General features: G+C 48.4%; 4 protein-coding genes across 5 annotated transcripts; 3 read left to right on the top strand and 1 right to left on the bottom strand.

Annotated features, from left to right (window-relative positions):
• The first annotated feature begins 4,965 nt into the window (after positions 1 to 4,965).
• Positions 4,966 to 5,409, top strand: LOC117891570. The gene is made up of 2 exons (XM_034797096.1): positions 4,966 to 5,042; positions 5,100 to 5,409. Exons 1-2 carry the CDS (start codon positions 5,006 to 5,008, stop codon positions 5,396 to 5,398), a joined length of 336 nt encoding a protein of 111 aa, XP_034652987.1. The 5' UTR covers positions 4,966 to 5,005; the 3' UTR covers positions 5,399 to 5,409.
• A 5,902-nt stretch (positions 5,410 to 11,311) lies between these two features.
• LOC117891547 lies at positions 11,312 to 12,443 on the bottom strand. 2 transcript variants are annotated; one of them, XM_034797067.1, is made up of 5 exons: positions 12,301 to 12,443; positions 12,058 to 12,184; positions 11,812 to 11,994; positions 11,620 to 11,747; positions 11,312 to 11,567 (listed from the first exon to the last, which is right to left on the bottom strand). In XM_034797067.1, the coding sequence occupies exons 1-5, from the start codon at positions 12,302 to 12,304 to the stop codon at positions 11,461 to 11,463; spliced, it is 549 nt and encodes a 182-aa protein (XP_034652958.1). In that variant the 5' UTR covers positions 12,305 to 12,443; the 3' UTR covers positions 11,312 to 11,460. The 2 variants fall into 2 exon arrangements, with proteins under 2 accessions (XP_034652958.1, XP_034652964.1); XM_034797073.1 differs by having other exon boundaries at positions 11,433 to 11,747.
• A 244-nt stretch (positions 12,444 to 12,687) lies between these two features.
• On the top strand, positions 12,688 to 13,142 carry LOC117893210 (myotrophin). Its single transcript, XM_034799742.1, has one exon. It carries the CDS (start codon positions 12,731 to 12,733, stop codon positions 13,121 to 13,123), a length of 393 nt encoding a protein of 130 aa, XP_034655633.1. The 5' UTR covers positions 12,688 to 12,730; the 3' UTR covers positions 13,124 to 13,142.
• Positions 13,143 to 19,595: 6,453 nt separating this feature from the next.
• On the top strand, positions 19,596 to 19,867 carry LOC117890926. Its single transcript, XM_034796061.1, has one exon. It carries the CDS (start codon positions 19,695 to 19,697, stop codon positions 19,836 to 19,838), a length of 144 nt encoding a protein of 47 aa, XP_034651952.1. The 5' UTR covers positions 19,596 to 19,694; the 3' UTR covers positions 19,839 to 19,867.
• The last annotated feature ends 1,317 nt before the right edge of the window (positions 19,868 to 21,184 follow it).

Below are 21,184 nucleotides of genomic sequence, written 5' to 3'. Positions count from 1 at the left end.
TTGTGCATTTAACTAATTGAATTCTGGGAAGAAACTGTGGGCTTGAGGCGACCAACTTGGAGCAGAAGAGCGCGTGATAGTAATCGTCATATGCATCCAGCGATCTGCACACCAGCTGCTGGACACTTTTGCCGAATAATGTCCCAGCCCCTGGTCATAAAATATAATATATGGCAGCAGCATAAAAGTACGTAATGTATCCGCAAGATACAAAGATACAAAGTGTATTTATTTGTATTCGTTTCGCAGCTATTTGTCGTTGCTCTTCAATGCCATATTTTTTGTTTTTACAGCGCACCGTAAAAATGACCACAAATGGCGACCTCTACGACGAGCACTTTGCGCACGCTGAACCATCTGTGGACCACCTATGGACCACAACGCACCCCCCACCCCCCACGAGCAAGGCCAATGCGGGGCCAAGGCGTCGCAACCTTTCGCCGAAACTTTTCGTTCAATGTCCGTTCAATTACACGCACGATTTCCGCTTCCTGCGGCGGCGATGCCAAAAAAGAAAAACAACAAAAAAGTAAATAGAATAACGAAACGAAAACTTTGCACCCAATACTTTTCGCTTTCCTCTTTCCATGCTCCCCACCCCCCTCCCCACTCCTGTTATTCGTTTGCGTTTATTTGACAAATATAAAACACATTTTCACCCCAGATGACGACGCCGTCATCATTGTCCTCATCGTCGTCATCGTCGTCGTCGCCGTTATCCAGGAGCAAAGTCCAGACGAGCATTAATAAAAATAATATTTTCGCTGGGGTAAAAAACAAGCAGGGAGTTGGGGCAATGGGCAGGGGGCAGTGGGCAGGGGGCAGTGGGCAAGGGGCCATTGCAAAATCGTTGAGCTCAGCAGGGTGCTCAGTTCGGAGTCCACGAATCGTTGGTCTGGGATCTGGGATCTGGGTTCTGCTATCTGGAGGGTTCTTGGTCCAAGTTTTGTTTGCCACTTGGCAAATATTTGCTTGTCGTTTTGGCCAAAGCGCGGCCAAAACACTTTGGCAATGGCCGAAAAGCAGGGGAGGCCCAAGGCCTCAACAGGGCCAGAACCCTTATGGGGTGCTCCCCTTCCCCTTCCTAGACCCTACCCGATCCCTCCTGCAAGTTGTGTGTTCGCTTCTCTTGCTTCTTGGCGGGGGGTGTTGCATGTGTCAAAAAAACTTTGCAAACTTCATTATGGTTATTTGCTCACCGCAGAACGTGGATGGCCACACACGCATACCGACACACACACACACACACATGCAAATGCAGGGGCAAGCATTTTTTGTTGGCTAAAAGTCCAAGTTATTACCGTTAATTTTGTTTGCGCCAAAGTTTCGCCTGCACTGCCATCTCTTCACTTCACCCTTCTGCCACACACTCTCTCTCCCTCTCCTGCTCTCTCTTTTTCTTTTTTTTCTGGCCGAGTGTTGTATGGGAAAGGTGCTGGGGCGCGGGGTTCTTCCTCCTTAGACATCTTCCAGGGCGAGAACTTCCGCCAAAATGATAAATTATTTTGTTTACTTGCCATTCGGCAATCATTTCCGCACACCCATCCCCAGCCCACATCCTTCGCCCTTCTCCCCCTCCCACCGCCACCCTTCTGGGTAAGACCTGTTTATCGATGGCCAATCGATTGGCACCAGAGCAAACTCATCTCTGCGGGGGTTTGTGCTTTCATTTATCGTTTTGGGAAATCTCATTTTCATCGCCCATGAATATTCATATTTATTTCCGCATTTCCGCATTTCCCTCTTCTCCCTCGTTTTTTGCGATCTTCGTGTGTTGAATAATCAAATTTATTCGAATGTAAATTGTGGCGCACTTCATTTGCTTCACTTGCTTAAACACACCCATCAGCCAACTCAAATTTGCACTCGCATTTGCATTGAGGAATATTCCACAGGCAGGTTTGCCCTTTTTTTGGCCCTATAGAAAACGTTCTCTCATCGCTGAAACAATGAGCGTCTCTTAATTATGCACTTATTAAGTTGTTAGCTTTGAAATTTGGACAGAACATATGGCATAAGGCATGGGTTAAAATACTCGCAAGAGAAGTCTCTTCCTTTAAGATAATTGTCCAAATAATGTATAATTTAAATTACTTGTTGGCAGCTGACTCCACATTTATGACGACCGCAGCCTTGTTTTGTTTTTTTGCACATTCTCTCATTCACACTCTGCTTCGCGCAGTGGCAGAGGCATCTGCCTCTGACACGTCTCTGCCTCTGCCTCTGCCGCGTCTCTGCCCTGACTCTGCAGTGTGTGGCTCTAGGGAAGGGTGGCGAGCGAAAGGAGCGTGTTGGCTTGAGTCGTGTTGTTGATGTAGATGGCAGATGAAGATAAAATGTAAGTGAAGATGTAGTACTGAGTGCCGGGTATAAAAGTTGTGACGCGTAAGAAGCGTCTCACACGTCCCTTCTCGTTCTGTTTCTGTTTCGCACTGTTGATCGGCTGTTTCGGTCGCTCCTCTTGGCACTCAAAATTCATATTTCCGTTGGTCTATTCTCTTCCAATTTCTATCCTGTTTGCTTGTTTATTCCGTTTCTGCATTGCCAACACTCACTTGTATTCACATTTCCTACTTCTAGTACTCCTCGTACTTTTGCTATTCCTTCTGCCGCTGCCGCTGCCGCTGCTGTTGTTGTTGTCTTCTAACCCAATTCCGGAACTTGTTTCCTTGGCCCCAGACACACAAACCAAATAAAGCCACCCACCGTCGCACCAGCGTTCCCGTTTCCAACAAAAAAAAGCCAGAAAAGAAAAGAAAAGCACAAGAGGAATCGCACCAAATTGCAAACGGAAAAGTGAATTACTTTGTTGTTGTTCCTTCGCTTGTTTCTATATAGCCAGATGGAGATGGAGAGAGGGGAACAGACAGACAGAGCGGGATGGAGGTATAGTGGGTGGAGTGGGCTGGATGGGTTGATTATTCAAGTTTTAATGATGTTACGCATCAGGAGGCCGAGGAGCTACAACTCCCACCAAGGAGCAGTTGAAGAGGGGATTGGCCCAATGGGGGGATAAGTCTGAAGGCACTGAAGTCCCACTGCCAGATAGCCGAATAGTTTTTACGCGTTCTCAAGAAGCTTTTAACGTTTTAATGGATAGGCGGCATTCTGATGGGGCTGTGGCATGAGGCTAGGGCTGGCGCTGGGGCTGGGGCTATCCTTTTACGAGCAAAAAGTGCTGAGCTGGTTGGCCATTTCACTGGCACTGGCACTGGTCCTATCACTGCTACCAGAACCAGAACCAGAACAATTTCTGTTGACATGAAACTGTCCTCTCTCTCTCATCCCCTCTCTCAGCTCTACTCGCCGCAGTATCTGTGGTCCACCCAACGATTTCCATCTATTTAAACCTTGGTTAGCCCCTCGCCTCGGTCCTGCTGAGTGACTCTAGCCGTATGCTTGTGGTAAATGCCAACAGTTTTTTTGCGTAATTGTCAAAAGCAACAACAGCCAGCAACAAGCACCAAAAACAGCAAAAGAAAGTCCAACCCCAACACTGGAGATACCCTTCTCTGAAGCTACACATAAGATATGGATGGAAGATGCAAAGATTCGAGTTGGGAGTTTGAGTTTCTCGCGTTTAAATAGTCGCTGAATGGAGGAAAGCCCATGGACACCCGAAAGGGCAGGGTATGCGGCACTCAGAAGAGCCAACAGCAAGCGGGGGGGCGGGGGGCGGGGGGCCAGCAGCAACCAAGTCCAGCGACAATGAGAAAATAACGTAAACAAGTAAATGAGCATGAGCAAATTTTTGCGCAAACGTCAGCACTTTTTTCCCTAAGCGGTGAGGAGACAGGGACAGCGTGAGAGGGGGATGAGGACGGAGAGAGAAAGATTATTTTATCGCCTGCACCCCATGCCCATGCCCATGCCCAAGCCCACGCCCACGCCCCACCCCTCTGGCCACTTGCCTTTATTGAGTTAACTAAACAGCAACAGCAGAAGGAAACACACACATAGACAGGGCAGGGGGGGGAGGCAGTAGGTAGCTGAGGACTGGATTGTGGGCAGTGGGCAGGGACAGGCACAGGCACAGGCCAAAACTTTGCTGCGTAACGGTATTTCCGCACAAGGATTAAGCATTTGGCCAGCGGCAGGCAGGCAGTGAGGCACCGAGGCAGTCCAGAGTTACACAGCTACAGATGCTCCTGGATTATCGCCTCTGTCTCTGTCTCTGCCTCTGCCTCTGCAGAACAGAAGCCGCAACAAAACAACAACAGAAAGTAGCAAGAACAATCGGTAATGGCTGTGCGCAGGGGAGGGTGAGGAAGCTCTACTCCAGCGAGAGAGAGAGAGAGTCGACCCATGGGCTACTCTTTAGTGTGGCATTTAATACGCATAAACCTCTTTCCTCTGCTTTTATTCATTGTATTACGAGTGCAGCTTTGGCAATAATTATTCAGCAAAGTCCAGTCCTCTCGTGTATCCTCTTCGTGGTCCAGTCGAGCACTTCATCGAGCAGCGTCCTTGTAGTGGATGTACATGGACATGGCCAGCCAGCAGGGCATATCAGAAGCCACAATAAAAATGCAAAGGTGCGACGGCTGTGGCTGCTGCGGTTTCCCCTCCCCCCCTTCCAGCCAGCAAATGCGGCAGGGTGGGGGGTAGGTGCTGATGGAGATGGAGATGGCCAGCAGCCACAGTGTGGACTCTGGACTCTGGACACTGCGCTCCTAGATTATTCATCTTAGATAAAAGGAAACTTTCGAGCGTTTGCCGAAACAAAAACAAAAACAAAAACAACAAAGACAAAGACAACGACAACCGCTGGCTGCACAGCTTAACGCTATCCTTTATGCACCTGTGGTTGTTGTTCTTTATTCTTTGGAATACACTTTGACAACGTAGGATCCATCGCTTATGTACATCGCCTGCAATGCTCCGGCTGCCAGCTGAACTCCCTCCAACTGGCAGTAGGCAGAGGTTTCAACTTCAGAACTTGTTTTAGCTTTTCGGAGTGTCACTTTGCTGTAATTTGAACCTCAATTTAGCTGCCCAACCGACAATGTTTCAGCTGGCACAGCGCAGGGGCAAGGCGCCGGGTAAGTTGCAGCAAAACGAATCAGCATTTATGAATATTATTACAACTGATTCTTCAGTTTTAATTATGCGCTTCCCAGGCTCCAGCGACACAACAATTCTGCTGCCCGTGCAGCGGAACTATACCCAGGCGGAGGTCGAGCGGATGCAGCAGAGGCTGGACACGGGCAAGTTGCCGTCCAAAAAGAAGACCTCCAAGAAGCATCGGAAGAGTGACGAGAAGGAAGAGGATGAGACGCGTCGCAAGGTGCCCAGGAAAGTCATCTCCACTCTGATCAAATCACATCAAGCACCCAGGCTCTGCCTCGTAGATGTTTACATGGTGATCGCTGGCGTTACCCAACTAATTAATGTTTAATTTGTTGAAGACCAATGTCAAGTGTGTAAATTATTATTAATTGATCACTGCCTATGGCTTGAATGCTTTCGTTTTCTGACTGAAAGACCCCGATTGAGGCAGCGATCCCGATTATCCGCTGTCTGCAAGTGTATGTGCATGTGCAGTTGGTCCTTTCTTCTCTTCGATTAGTTGTTCCGCTTCTGTTTGCCTGCCTGCCTGCCTCTTCTGATGCACAAAAGCTGCTTACAGTTTGACAACAACTGGCTGATGACTGCTCACGGAGCGTGGGAGTGTGGAGAGTGCGAGAGGGAGAGCGATACAGCATTGTCTACTTAGTTAAGTTGTTATTTTTATTACAGACCGCCCCTGGCAAATGCTTGGGAAGGCGTGGCACATGCTATTATGACAACATACACAAGTTGGCAGCAGCAGCAGAAGGAGCAGCGGCAGCAGCAGAAGATACGAGAGATACGAGCAGAAGCTGAAGCAGCAGCAGCAGCAGCAGCAGGAGAAGCATTCCCAGCATTTACAACGCACACCGTCGTCTGATGATGATAATGCCCCAAAGCGTGGCACAGGTGGCAGGGTCGATGGCAGGCAGCCAGGCAGGCGGCGGGCAGGCAGGCAGTCTGTCAGGCAGGAGGTGATGGCAGCTGAAAAGTTGCTGCAGGCCAAATGGCGGTAGGGGGGAGGGAGACCGTGGCAGCTTTTGCAGTTCCTTGCCTCGTTCGTTTTCATTGAAAGGAGGAGGACAGGGGTCAGGGGTCAGGGGGCCTAAGTGGCAAGTAACAGTTGGCCAGGGGCTGTGGCTGTGTGGCTGTGGCAGAGCAGCAGAAATATAAGCACATAGCCCTCTCCCGGCCCATGGCACGATACAAGCAGCTGGCCGGCAAGCGACTGAATGCCAAACACTCATCAAGTGTAATGAGTCCTGGGAATGAGTAATTGAGTGCTCTGATTGATCGAATCAGTGGGATGGGCTGCAGCTAGCTCCCTAACCAGATCTGATTAGCCATGGATGTGCATGTGCATGTGCATGTGCATGGCGAATCACTCATTCATTCATTCACTCACTCATTCATTCATTCATACATTCACTCAGTCGCTGATGAGGCATTCAAACGGATGTTGCCGTACATTCGATAGGGCAGAAGAGGGACGAGAGGTGCCCGTGCCCGTGCCCTGGCCGTGGATAAATCACTGAATGCATTCATTAAACGGCCATACAATGGGCGGGTGTTGTGTAAATTACATGTTTGTACACATAATCACGATGGCAGAGAGTGTTGCCCGAGCAGATCCTTCAGCATTCATCATTCTGGGACTGGCATCTTCATGGTACAAAATGTGCAACATTAGTCATCCACTTGGTCCACTCAGCGGACACTCGGCGGACACTCGGACACTCGTTTGGCTAACCATTCATTGGTTATCTCATTCATTGATCCACTTATTGCCAGCCAAATGTATTCAATCACTCACTCATCTGGCAGTCCGAGCAGTCTTGACTTGGGCGAATGTCAGTGCCTTCTAGGCTGTTGCTCGTCAACCGTTGTCAATGTCCTTCTGCCCCGTCATTGTCCTTCCTCAGCTGTCATAGCTTTTGTGTGTGGTGTGGCTGGGGCCAAGCGAGACGGCAGATGGGAGATGGCCATGGGGAGGCAATGAAAATACCTGCAAGGAAATTATACGAAAACTGAACAAGCCAAAAACAACGGAAGGTTGTTATTTTAGAGTTCAAGTTAAAGTTAAGCAGCGCCTGCAGCACTCGGCGCACAGCGTTCAGCCAGGCACTGGCACTGGCTCTGGCACTGGCACTGGCTGCCATGGATCCTGTCTGTCCTTCTGTCTGTCTGTCTATCTGTGGGGTTTCTGGGAGTTGGAAGGTTGAGGATGGTGGATAGAGGATAGAGGATTGGGTAGATGCGACAGCAATGAAGTGCACTAGAAATGTGAATGGGGATGCGAGTGTTTTGGCTGTGTGCTTCTCCTGCTTCTCCTGCTGCTGCTGCTGCTGCGATATCCTTGCCACGTCCTATCTAGTTGACTCTATTCTCGTTACTCGTATCTTTGTAGAACAATTTTGCCTCAATGCAAGCGGCAAAACGGTTGAATGAACGAATGGGCATAGCACATCCTCGCTCCACCGTTCCGTCCTTCTGCTCACGTCTCTCCGGGTATTTCCTATCTGGTTGCCCATTCGAATGGCGCTGAAAAGTTTCTCTCACTTTGACTTAAGTGACGCCCTGTTCCACCTCTTCCTTCGTCTGATGCTGCTGCTGCTGCTGCTGCCCTTATCCTGCCAGTATTCCAGGTCCTTTCTTGCTCCATCCTTCTGCCAGTCAGCCATTCGGCCAACAATTGCCGAGTGCACAAGTGAACAACTCAAGTGTTTGGGATGCTCTTGCCGCTCTTTCCGCTCTTTCCGCTCTTTCCGCTCCTGCTGCTCTTGCTCTTTTCGCTGTCGTTGTTGCCGCTGCAATTAGTGCAGAACGCACTATTACTACTCCTATTATTATTATCATTATGAATTTCAAGCAATCAACTGCAAGAGAACGAGCAGCAAGCAGCATTCAAACTTAAAGTTGTCGACACGAAACTTCTCAATGAATATTCGCTCGCTCGCGCGATGAATGGTGGATTGGATGGTGGGATGGTGAGTGGCAGCAGCAGCTCGAGTTCAAGTGGAAAGTGGAAGTGGAAGTGGAAAGTGCCTCGAAATGGATGGGGAAAGCTATGCTTTGGTATGGTTATGGCTATGTTGTGGGTCCATGTAAACAGGAGACCATGAAAAGCCATGGAAATTGAATTGTTGCTTTTCATTTCATTTTCCGTGTGCTTCTTCCGACTCTGTATTTATTTTCTTGTTTACCTATGATAATTGTGATGTTTATTTATGAGAAAGTCGAGCGGGAAGTGGCCCTTCCCACGTCCCTCCCCTGCCACGGGCCACAAGGAGCATTTTTAGAGGAAAACTCCAGTGAATTGTTTTTCGCATTTTTCGCCAGGATATCTCTCTGTTATTTTTAAGGTGAATTTTTTCCTTCTTTCCTTATTTTTCCATGGATTTGCTTCACTGTGAGATTTCATGGCACATTTTTGGAGAGGACAGGGACAGCGTGGGAGTTTCCCTACGAATGGAATAAATGAAAGCAATGTAAAGGGAAAGACTCCACAGGAATATATGAAGCAAAGTCGTAGGGCCAAAATGAATTGATTTTATGCACAACCCAAGGAATGCCAAAGCTAAAATAATATAAAATGAACCACAAACCTTTCCTTCTTTTCAGGAATTTGAGCTGAGTTTTGGGTGATTGTAAGCCAAAAGTGGAAGGCTAATTGGAAACCAAAACCCAATATTTGTTTCATTTAAAGCACAAAAAAAAGTGTTCGGATAGCTCCAGATTATGCCCCCACTTGGACACTTTTCATTTGGTTTTTGAACTATGCAATAATGAAGGTTTTCCTTCGCATGATGTCACTCCACTTTGCTTTGTTTTTGCGGTCATCTGAATAGCAAATGAAAGCCCAGAGGAATCCTAAAGGATTAAGTAGGCTACTAAACATTACTTATCAATCCATTGTTATTCTTTCAGCCTTCGTCTTTGTGTTCATCTACATCTGAGTCTTCGTCTGTGTGCAGACATTTTAATGTGCATTCTCCGCGGTTCATTCCCCATTCAGCCTTGCTCCAATTTCTTATCCTTTAATTAGACTGGGCAGAAAGTCGAGATTTACTGCTGGACACTCGCTGGTCTCGGATGGGATGGGATGGGATGGGATGCTGCTGGTGTGCTCTGGGAAATTGTCGCACTATTATGTACACTTTGGTTTTAGACTCGTTTCGTTTCGTTTCGTTCCGTTCCGTTTTGGTGTGAGTCTAATAACGGGTTTCAGCTGACATTTCCCTCTGGCAGAGACTGTCAGTGGCTGTGGCTGTGGCTGTGGCTCTCTCTCTCTTTTATTTACAGCGCAATCAAATTTAACTGTTTAAACAAGCGATGAAAAGATTCTGCTCCTCTCACACACACACATGTGAGAGTCTGCTGGTGCTGGTGCAGTCATTGTCATTGCCAGAGAGAGACAGAGAGAGAGTGAGCAGTGGGAGTGCTGCAGGGTGGGGGTGGGTGCTGCCTGTGAGCGAGGCAAAATGCAAAACAATTTCAGGCGAATTAGCGTAATTGTCTCACCACTGCCACTGCCACTGCTGCTGCCATTGCTGCTGCTGCTGCTACTTCTGAGACAATGGATCCCAGGCACCAAAGCAAAAGGAGCTGCTCCAAAGCCAAAGGAAGGAGCACAGTACAGCACAGCACAGCATTCATGCTACTTAATCCTCTAATTTGTGTGTCTGTGTGGCTCTCCCGCTCCAACTCCCACTCCCACTCCCACTTTCTCTTCGTATCTGTGTGGGCCACGCCTCTTTTATTCGTTGTGTGCCCAAAAACCAAAGCAAAGTTTGCCTTCATTTATATGCAAAAATGTAAACCAAAAAATCAGCGAGAATGTTAAATCCAACAAAATGCATTTAACACATAAAAATTTGCATAGAAAGTGGCTTTGGTATGCTGCCACCACCCTCCCCTTCGAATGAGTGTGGGCTGTGACACGTATCCCACACAGAACCGCATAGAAACCTCAGAACCGAACCCTAGCACCACTCTCCAGCCATCCCACTATGCCACACTACTCGTATCTGGCTCTAGTGCGAGAAGAGCAAAACAATTGAAGCTAATTTTATTTTTATTTCCGCTCCTTTACATTTCTTTTATTGTGATGTGCCTGCGCCTTTGCGTGTGTGGAGTCTGTGGCTACCACACAATTCGTCTACGGAGCGGCCCCTCCTCCAGCGTGAACTGTCCGTTAAGAAAGGACTTCCAGTAACGGACAAGCCATCGGATCACAAGTGACCAGAGATGCTAATTTTTCGTACAAAAGGTAAGGAATTCCCTAACAGTCATACCCCATACCCCACAACTGGCACCAAAAACAATGGACAGGAGCAGCAACATCAAACATCAGACAGGAATGATGGATGTGCAGCAACAGGTACTGGGGATGCCACAGAACATTTGCTGCCCTCTCACGTACGCGTTTTGGGAGTAATATTTAATAATATTTCCCTGCCTCATAATAGGAAATATCCCTTGAGATTCAGATCATATTCACGAAATAACAGCGTCCCTCTATGTGCGTCAGCATCAGCGAAGGCGGTATCCGATGTTCAAGTGTTGCACAACGCTTTACAGTTTCACTTTTTGTGTGTGGGTTGTGTGGGTTGTGTGGGTCTCTCCTCCCTTTCCCTTTTTGGCTATTTCTTATTATGTATTTGTAACCAATTGGTTGCCCAATCTCTACCCCCACACTCTCTCTCTCACTCCCTCACTCTCTCGCCATTGCATTCACGCTCAGTCAATTTTTTTGCTACTGCTGTTGCTGCTGCTCCTGTGTATCCTTTGTATGGTTGTTGTTTTTGCATGTGTTGAGATTCTCATGGAAATTTGCATACAAATTGCGTCTGGCGCGTAGGTCGCAGCCTGGGACGCTGCTACGTTGCTACGCTGGAACGCTGGAGCGTCGGGTCGAAGGAGCAGAACGGGGGCGATGGCCATGATGTGGGCGGGATACGTACATACTTATGTATGCCCACATGTGTGTAGATATGTATGTGCATTTGGATAGGACAGAACCAGCTGGCCCGACATCCGTTTGGGGTTAACGAAGGGTTAACACAACACAACGTAAACAGCAGCAGCAGCCGCACCTGACAACTGTCAAATATTTGTGGGCTACCATCGATAAATGGAATAGCAGCAGCAGCAGCAAAAACGCATGTTCCGAGTGATCCATCCGCCTATAGAAAACACGCAACACAGATTATTTTTGATTATTTTCTTCTTTTTTTGCTTTATTACATTTAATTTATTTTTAATGCATCGAAGCAGCACTTTAAACCAGATATTTGCTTGGGATTGGGATTGGGATTGTGATTTGTGTTGTATCAACAATCAAGCCCCTAACTGTTTGATTTATCAATTTGAAATTGCAACAACTTGTGCGAATAAATTGTATTTGAGGTTTCATTGCAGTCTGTCCTTTCGTTTTTCTCGGGCTGTGGCACAAGCCTTGGGCAGAGAGATATTTGAGTGGGCATTTGGGTTGGAAGGGGGGATATTACTTCTTGGACTTGTCTTGATTTTTGTGTGAATAGTCTGCACCGAAGCTGCGCACAAATGGACCTGGTCGAGACTCGTCTTGCCTCTCGCTATTTTGAGATGTTGTTGGATGCTCCTCCGTTGGATCATCTGGCATTTTCGAGGTGGTCGCTGCCAAGAACAGACGTTGCTCCTCCAATGCCAGCTCGGCCCTTAATGGTTTAGGAGAGGAGTATTGTGGAATGTTAAATGGAAGCGTATTCCATGGATACATACTCCTCCTTGGCCTTCTCCAGCTGGCGCTCGTACTCATCCTTCGGTTTCAGATAGCGGACCATACCCACTGGAATACTTCCATACCGCCTGCGTGCAATTTCTCGCTGATATTCAATCTTGTTTCTGAAATGATACCAGTGCAGTGTCTCCTCGTTGAGAAGATCCTGCCTTAGTCTCTCCTTGCTGCAAGTAAATTACGACATAAATGTGAGATTCAATGATTCAATGTGCCACATAGATACGCACGTATGATGAGCCAATAAACGTTCCAGCTTAATTTCCTCCAATTCCATTTTAATGCGACACCGTAACGAAGCTTGCTGAAGTTTTGTGTACATCGAAGAAATGGACTCTTTGCAGGTGTTCGGAAACTCTGCTGGGGCAAAAGGAAATAAAATAGTGCCTTGAATTCGCGCAGACAAATGGACGGACTCAACGCCAAGGGAATACTATATTTTCCTCAGGCAGACAGAAGGGTCAATCGCTCACCCATGAGACTGCAATTTCACTTCCAAAATGTGTAGAATTTAGTGTTAACTCGTTGCACAAACCAAAATTCGGAGAGACTTTTTTTTAAACTAGTTCGAATTTTTTGATTTGCCTGAAGCTGTGCGTGTGTTGACGAAAAATATAAAACTGAAACTGCGACAACTTTGAATTTCGTTGTCTGAGAGTTTTGACAGTTCAATGGCAACGTTCTGCCCGAACAAAAAGTGGAAAGGCGACTATGAAGTAGGCTGCCAACTAAATTCAAAAATTAAAGTAAAAATTCAAATTAAAACTCAACAAAAGTTCAGTATTCAACAGTTGATCGATTGGTCACTGCAAACACACAGATGGAAGCTACGGAAAGCACGCAGCATAGCGAGTCTATCGTGAACTAACGAGTAGAGGTAACGAGAAAAAACTAAAACGAGAAATGCCTCAGGAACGTAAGATTGAAGATGTCGTGTGGAGCATCAAGAACGGGGCCCACGATGAGGTAGAGTCTCTGTTCGTCAACAACAACTACGACGTCAATGCCGAATTGGGAATGCGCTATCCCATACACTATGCCGCCGACTTTGGCCACCTGAAGCTGCTGCAGTTCTTCGTCCGCATGGGGGCCGATGTGGACAGGAAGGACAAGTACGGCATCACGCCGCTGCTGGCTGCCATCTGGGAGGGGCACACCAGCTGCGTGGAGTGTCTGCTGAAGATGGGCGCCAATCGCAAGTTGCTGACGCCCAATGGCGAGACCTACATGGAGGTCGCCGAGAAGGAAGAGATCAAGAAGCTTCTGCTGCACACCAAAAAGGATACAAAGCCCTAAAGATGTACACACCACTATCGTTCAATGTTGTTGAATTCTTTCTAAATTAATTGTGAAGAAAATTCCAAATAATTGTAGATACTGGCAGTGGTAAGCCTCTGGCATTTGTTTCAGTTCCACCAGTTGGAGTCCCAGCAACCCACACACCGACATTAGGATCGATTTATCATCGTTAGCCTTATGTTTGGACTTTAATATGCAAATCAGCCTTTCCTCTCGCATGAACGCCCAAACATATGCAACAAGACACAATCCCGAAACCCGAATCCCGACCAAATGCGATAAATATGTTGATGCGGTTGGGTTTTTTTTGTATTCCCCCCCCAGCCACAGTTCCAGTTCCAGTTTCAGCTCCACTCTGCCCATTGGGAGGGCATCCGCAGCTCCATTGGTTGGTTTTTGTGTGCTTTTTCCTGCATTCTTCATTAAAAATAATGAAAATTGAATTTAATTCGCTTGTCAGGCCTAATTATAATTATGTTAATGGCGCATGTTTTCCACAAAATTTACACAATGCTTATCCAAATCGTCAACGAACATGGCCCCCGACCATGCCCCATGCCCCATGCCCGATGTATGTACATATGTATGTACATATGTACATGCAACCCATTCGCTGCATATGTTTTTCATTTAAAGCGACAATTTTGATCGGGTTAAATTAGTTGGAAGTAATTGGCAGTGTTTAGCCTTCATTGCCTTCAGTCCATCATTGGCCTTTTGTTATTACTTGGAGGAACTGTCATTTAGAATAGATCAATAGAACTACATACATAGATCTGTTATTGGTGTTGGGCTAGCTGCTGCGATTCTCATTTTACGATGGTCCGCTGTTAGTTTCGTCGCCTTTTCGTCTCTGTTATTGCTGCTAATCTGCTCTCCTGTTGATCTGCTGTTAACCTTCTGCTGTTAGTGATGTTGGTCTGCTGTTGGCCTCGCTCTACTGTTAGCCTTGTTCTGCTGTTAACTTTGCTCTGCTGTTGCTGCTGTTATTGCTTCTTTGCCGTCAGAATTGTTCTGCTGTTGCTGTTGCTACAATCTTCATTGGAGGGCATTTGCTGTTGCTGGTAATCTGCTCTCCTGTTGATCTGCTGTTAGCCTCGTTGTGTTGTTATTGATGTTGGGCTGCTCTTAGCCTCGCTCTACTGTAAACCTCGCTCTGCTGTTGCTGCTTCTTTGCAGTCGTTCGGCTGTTAATCTTCTCTCCTGTTGATCTGCTGTTGGCCTCGCTCTTCTGTGCTTGATGTTGGTATGCTGTTAGCCTCTCTCTGCTGTTGCTGCTGTTGCTTCTGTTTCTTTTGCTGCTGCTCCCCTTACCCTTCAAGCCTCCTCTACGTCTAAGCTATTTGCAGTGCTTGAAATAAATGAGTTGGAATTTCGCATTCATGCTCAGTGTTCATTTAGCCCATGCAAAATGCAGTTTTATAGCTGGAACTACATCCTTTAGTATTTGTTTGAGCTGCTTCTCCCACTATTGACGTTTTCTTTGTTCTTTCTCTTGTGTTTTATCAGCGAACAAGTTATTTGAGGACTGTGGGAACAGTCTTACCTCCATTACCATATTCCAATTCCAAACTTCTCCCACTCTCTCTTTGGGATTCTCTTCATTTTTGTGCCTTTACCAAAGCCACTCGCTTGTCGCTAATTTTTTCACTTTAGTTTTGCCCGACGATATGGAAACAATCGCTGAGCCTCAACCAAACCAAGCCAACAGCCACGCGGCAGTAGGCACACAACAGGAGGAGGACAAGGAGGAGGAGATGGGCCAGGAAGCGGAGGTTGGAGTCGAATTTCGGTTCGGTTTTTGGCAAAGTTGGTTACAGCGATTGAATTTAATTAGCTTATCATGAAAGCGTATTCCCCATAAATTTATCAAAATTGCTTTACACAGCAGCCCGGGCATATCTTTGGCCGGGGAGGGGGTCTTTGGGTTGGGTAGCATACAGGACTCCCGGCTGCTGTCGGCAATGGCGGCTGGGTGGGTGGGGCGTCGCACAAATTGCATTACGACCCGCCCATTAAACTGATAAAAACGAGAACCGAGAGCGAGAGAGTGAGAGAGAGAGAGAGAGAGAGGCGAGTGGCGGCGGCTGAAGAGCGACACTTTAAAGTTGATGGTTCGAGAGAATCTAAAATCAAATTTATTAACGCACATTACAACGCGCACACTTCATAGCACACCAAATGGTTGGGGTTAGGGTTTGGGCTGGGTTGTGTCCGGGGGTGTGTGGCAGGGGTGCTACCCGATGCTGGGGAGGGGTGGTGCTGCTCGAGTTCTTGCTCACGAGTACTGGTACAGCTGTCAGTGTTGAAAAGCCAACATAGTTATAGGTGTATCAGCAATGACAATAAAATAGTTATCATTCCATTCATAAATCTGCAGAGTTCCTACTCCGAACAAGTGTCTCTGACTTCCTTTGACAGTTCATTGGCTTCTTCGAAGGCAGAACATTAAGAAAACATGCGCCTAATTGTATCGCTGACCTTCTAGCACTGCCTGATGGTTATTAGCTGGTGTCAAGGGGTGTATCTATGGCCGTATCTATGTCATTACTGCCCCAGCCATTCAGCCATTGATGAGTCGCAGGTGACAGCCCATATGGACTACACTCTCCTACGCTTTTCGTGCTAACTTTGCGTTTGTGTGTGGGCGTGGGCACCCCTTAATCAGCTTTAAGTTGCGGTTCGATCAACTCATGGCTGGCACACAGCCTTATCGATGGAAGAGAGGGACCGACGCACCGACACACCGACGGACCGACGGACCGACTGTTCACTTTGATAGCTGGCGAACTGTGTTAATTGATAAGCAATCGCTAATCGCGGTGCCTGGGAGTGGGACACTTCAACCCCGAAATAAAAGCACACGACGTCGCTCCTTCCCTTAACCCTGTCTCTGTGTTTGCCACTCTCTCTCTCTCTCTATCTGTCTGTCTGTCTGTCTCTGTCTGCCTTTGTGGTATGCGCCTATCTCGGGTGTTCCCTGCACAGGCGTTCGCTTGTAGTGTCAACGCGATTATGATGATTATGTCGCTTCATGTGATATGGTCAGAGGTATAGGCAGCATGCAGTATGCACCACAACACACACACACACACACACAGAGAGAGAGAGAGAGAGAGGATTAGTGGGGGGCATGCAACATAATCATCATCATCATCATCATCATCCGTAACCATCCGGCCAGCAATTGGAGGCATTTGTGCGTGAAATTACATTGAAAATTTAATTGTGCACACACACAAAGCACACAAAGTGCCGGTCGGCGGCGGAGTGCATTAGATACGCAAAATTTGCTCATAAATTAAAATGCAACACTGCCGCCTGCTGCACCGCAATCACAGTGCAACACAGTAACAGTGGCCGTGGCAGTGGCAGTGGCATGGTGTGCAGCGGGAGGCGGATAAGAAATGCGACGGGAGATGGCACTGACCACACCCAATGTCAGCGGCTCAGGCATTCGGGGATGAGAGTTTATTGATCTGGCCACGATTCAGTCCCAAGTCGACTCAAGGCGAGTGCCATAACCTGGCCATGTCTCGACAGAGAGCCCACACACCGCACCACACCACACCACACCACACCTCAATCAACTGAATCTGGGGCAAACGAAATTGAGAATTTAAGAGAAATCGACTGAGCAAAGGCTGAGGGCCGCTGTAAATAAAATATTATCAACCATAACCAGGACAGAGTGCTGGCAAACTTTCAGCACGCAATCATTAGTTGATTGTCTATCGATCTGCTTTCGGCGCAGCCACTACCATGTAGTACTACTATGCACTACTTCGGGGACTGCATACACAGCACGTGGCACACGTGGAAGTTGCCGCACGAATCTCTCCTGTTGCGGCCAGCTTGAAAAGTGCTGCAGCAGCTGCCCCCACTTCCACTCTCCACTTCCACTCTCCGCTTTCCCAGTCAGTTGATGCAGTTTTCCTGTGCGAAAATTAACAAACAAACACACACACACATGGGGGGAAAGCGAGTGTGGCAAATGAAAATGCGCGCGCGAGAATTCAATTTGTGGAAAAGAAAATGGTGTTGGATGAGCGGCGGCGGATGGCGGGGGCGGGGCGTTTGCCTTGTTGTTGGGTTGGGCTATGGTTTAGCCTGCTGCCTGTTTACTTGAGGTTTCTGCCGCCCCCACAAACCCCAAACGTCATAGCCGGCGCTGCAGGAGGAGGAGGAGGAGGAGGCGGATTCCCTGCCGGAAGGAAATGCAAGCGAACAAACGAAGCTCGCAAGGCAAATACGAATACGACTATCCCCTTGGGGCTGGGTGAAGAGTTGCCTGGGTTGGCTGGTGGGCTCCGAGCTGGAGGTTACTGGTTAGGCTCTGTGCGCCACATGCCGTGCGAGTGTCTTGGGCTAGACCAAAACTGGCACAAACGGAACTCGATTGAGTTCGCTGCTGCCACGAGGACTTGTCACCCACCAATCAAGCTGCTGCCCCACAATGCGTTTCGGAAGTGTTGGTGTCCAGGACCAAAGGTATTGGCTCTCCACAGGCTCATACTTATCACCACCCGAAAGGATATTCCTGTTGCTGCTTGCAAGTGCCGTGGAATTCCGCCCAATCTCAATTGCAACGCGTCGAAAGTCTAATGGAAAAGTGGAAATATAGATATATGCGGTAAGCCCCATTTACACACGGGGGGAAAGGAATCTTTCACGCCTTTGCCTTAACGTTTATGGAGTATGCAAAGCCTTTTGTTATCCCCATCACTGCCCTTGTCCTTGCCCTTGGCAACGCCTGCGACCAAGTGCGAAGCGGTCGGGTGTGGCATGGCATATTCAACAGATTCCGAATACAGCACAACACATGCCAAGAATGCACCTGCAACCATCCTCATCTCCACCCACCCTGCAATGCATGCCATAGAGATCTCCTCCAGAGGTGGTTTGCCCCGCTGGAGCTGCTCGAATACAAATGATGGCAATCTGTTTGGCTGTTGGATGGGAGCTTCGACGGGTGGAGCTGAGCTTGTGGGTAGTTGTGGGAGGTGCCTGTCCGACCCCCAACCCGTTCCCACCGTTCTCTGGCCAAATATTTCTATTATTAATGTCTGTTTGTCTGCATGCGACGATGTCGTGAGTGCTGTGGATAACAGCTCCCCTCCCAGCCACTGCTCTCTCTCTCTCTCTCTCTCTCTCTTCCTCTCTCTCTCTCTGTTTTGTTGGGTGTCTTTGTTTACGCTGCTTTATGAGCTTCGATTAATTTTGCGCGCAAACAGCAGCCGGCGAAGGGCAACAGCAACAGACGGAGGAGCGGTTGGTATCTCTTGCTCTCAGCTATATTTATACATAGTTTATTAGTTGTTGCTTCTGCCGAGACATGCCCAATGATAATGATGATAATCATCATCATCCCGTGCGGGTTGGGGGGAATCATTATGAATCGCTCTACTCCAAAGAGAACAAAGTGCACCCTGGAGAGAGTTAAAGGGCTGACAGATGACCTAATCGGAATACATACATAAATACAAATGTAACCCGCAACTTGATATGATTCACCTCATGGACAGACAGCATTCACATGTGAAGTGACAGAGAGACTCTCCCAACGTATAGTTGGTGGCGTATTCCAACTTCTGTTATGACTCGATGACACCATCCCCCGTTAATGACGCTTGCACTCAGCTCAGCGTCGCAGCGTTTATTGAGGAAAGTGCGGAAAGATTAGAGAGATTGCAAATCCTCAACCTGCCCGCTCCACCTGTCGCTTGGCGAACGAGTTTTGTTTTGTCTGGGTTTATTGTATTTTTCGGCATCATTATTGCTATTATTTTACGAGCTAGAGTGTAGAAACTGCTCGGTGGATCGCAGCGCCCAAGCTGTGTGTGGCCTGTGCTGATGCATGGCTGCAAGGGAGACCCATTTGGGTGGTGCCAGGGGAGTGCTGTTTGCTGGGTGACGCACTCTGTGGGCGGGCTCCACAGATTAGGAGATCTTGATAAACAGAAAAACCGAACAAACAGAGACATTTGCCAATATTCGCGTAAACAAACAACACACAAGCGTACACATTACACACACAAACAAACAAACGTAAACAATGTGAACAAGCGAAAGCTCTCTCCCCCCTCTTCGCCATCCGAGTGCGAAAATTCTTATCTAACGATCGATAATGAAGGCGAGGTCGAGGCGGTGAAGGAAGTGCATTACTATCAGCATGTGTGGGATGTGTGTTCGCTCGGATTTAGCTAGAACCACTGGACTGGTTGGTTCTTTGGGGGTAAAGCTTTTTCGCTGCTGCTGCTGCTGCTGCCGCTGCTGCTGCTGCTGCGAAGGAAGGTCGGCCGACGTGACCAGCGGCACATAGCGAGCGAACGAACTAACAGCGAAAGCTTTTGCGGAACGGGTGGATGGGGGACGGGCGACGGGGGACGGGGACAGGGCACTGCGTTTGGAGTCATTTCCCGTTGCTGTTGCCCACCCAATTTCTATATAAAGCCCCATGCAGGGCGTGCGTCCCGCGCACATTGCAAATATCTCGGCCCCAGGTTCGGTCGCTCTCGCTCACAGTCGCTGCTGCTCGCACACACACACAAACACACACAGACACAGCATGTGGTCAAAGATTGCCATTAGTGGAGCTCTGCTCGTGATGGGTGGCGCCCTGGCCGCCAGCGTTGTGGATAATTTCGCCTATGTGGATCGCTCCCTGGAGGTGGCCATGCCAAAGGCCAAGCGTCATGCGGCGCAGGAGTAACACGAACGGCGGAATGGAACGGAACGGAACGGCACAGAACGGAGCGGAACGTTGGTGTCGGGAGTGGATTCCACCGCACAACAAACGGTTCAGTGTACCAGAACCACTCGCTACTTATAATCATAATTGCCGCTTACATAAATACATAAATACATACATAAATATGTATGTATACATATGTACATATGTACAAGCGGAACTAGTCCTTGGCACCCCTCTGCTGCCGTCTACCAGTGGCCCCAGCGAACAACACCCCACACAGGGGTTTATCCCCCTGCACCCTACATTAAGTGTGTTTTTTTTGTATCATTAATTTCGATGTTAAGTGACAATTAAACTTCAATGTCCAACCGAATGGCTGGCAAAGCCTTTTCCCTGGTGGGGCTTACACGAATGCATTCTGTGACCCTTTCAGGCCACTTCTTCCTCAGATGCGAGTTCCAGTGGGAGCGATCAGTGGTGGGGGGCAGCTTCTAACTTCTGTTTGTAGATCGGCAGCCCAACTGCTGCTGGCAATACTTATAAAATGTGATGGCTAGCCGGAGTGGGCGACGAGTCCCCCGCCGTTCCCCCTGTCAGCATATTAAATTGAATTTGGTTCAGGCCTCATTTGCTTTTATCTTTGCTGACTCGTCAACTGGCCCCCACCATGCGACGAGACTTTCAGACCGCCACTGTAAGCCACGCACACACACACACACACACAATCCCAGCACTTCCCCCTCTACCCTCTTCCTCTGTCAGAGCCCGCAATCTGTGGGCTGTGGCGCCGCACAAAAAATGACTGGCAAGCCGCAAATACTTTGTCAGGATCAAGTTGACAGTCGGTCCGCCCGCTCGTCCCCTACGCCGATGTGGTCCTGTCCGGCAAGGTCCTGTGCTCCACCGAGACTGAGACTGAGACTGTGACTGAGCGGGCCTATGCCCCATAGCCCATAGCCCTCCCTCTCCAACCACCGGGTCCTCACGCATTTGACACTTTTTTGTCTTTTGTCCGAGAGCCGGCTGAGTGTCGCCATATGCCGGAGTCCTGTCCGCTGTCTGCTCCAACCCTGTACCCTGTCTGCGTGTGCGTGTGTTGGGGCATTTGGCAGAACAGATTGTTCAAGATTTGATTTCGGGGCAGCTTTTCCACCAGTCACAGTCGCAGTCGCAGTCACAGTCTCTCTCCCCCTGCTGTCTCCCTGGAACAATCGTTAATCTAATGAAAGATGACGTTCCCTCTCTCCGTGAGTGTGTGTGTGTGTGTGTGGGTGAGGGAGGGGGCATGTCCCAAAAACATTTGAGCCGGCTTTGGCATGTGACCACTTCCCCATCCCCATCCACATCCCCATCCCCATCCTCAT

Source organism: Drosophila subobscura, chromosome A (genome assembly GCF_008121235.1).
Source record: "Drosophila subobscura isolate 14011-0131.10 chromosome A, UCBerk_Dsub_1.0, whole genome shotgun sequence".
In the NCBI taxonomy this organism is placed as follows: Eukaryota; Metazoa; Arthropoda; class Insecta; order Diptera; family Drosophilidae; genus Drosophila; species Drosophila subobscura.
Note: the sequence above shows the minus strand (reverse complement) of the source record. Positions and strands in the feature narration are given on the sequence as shown.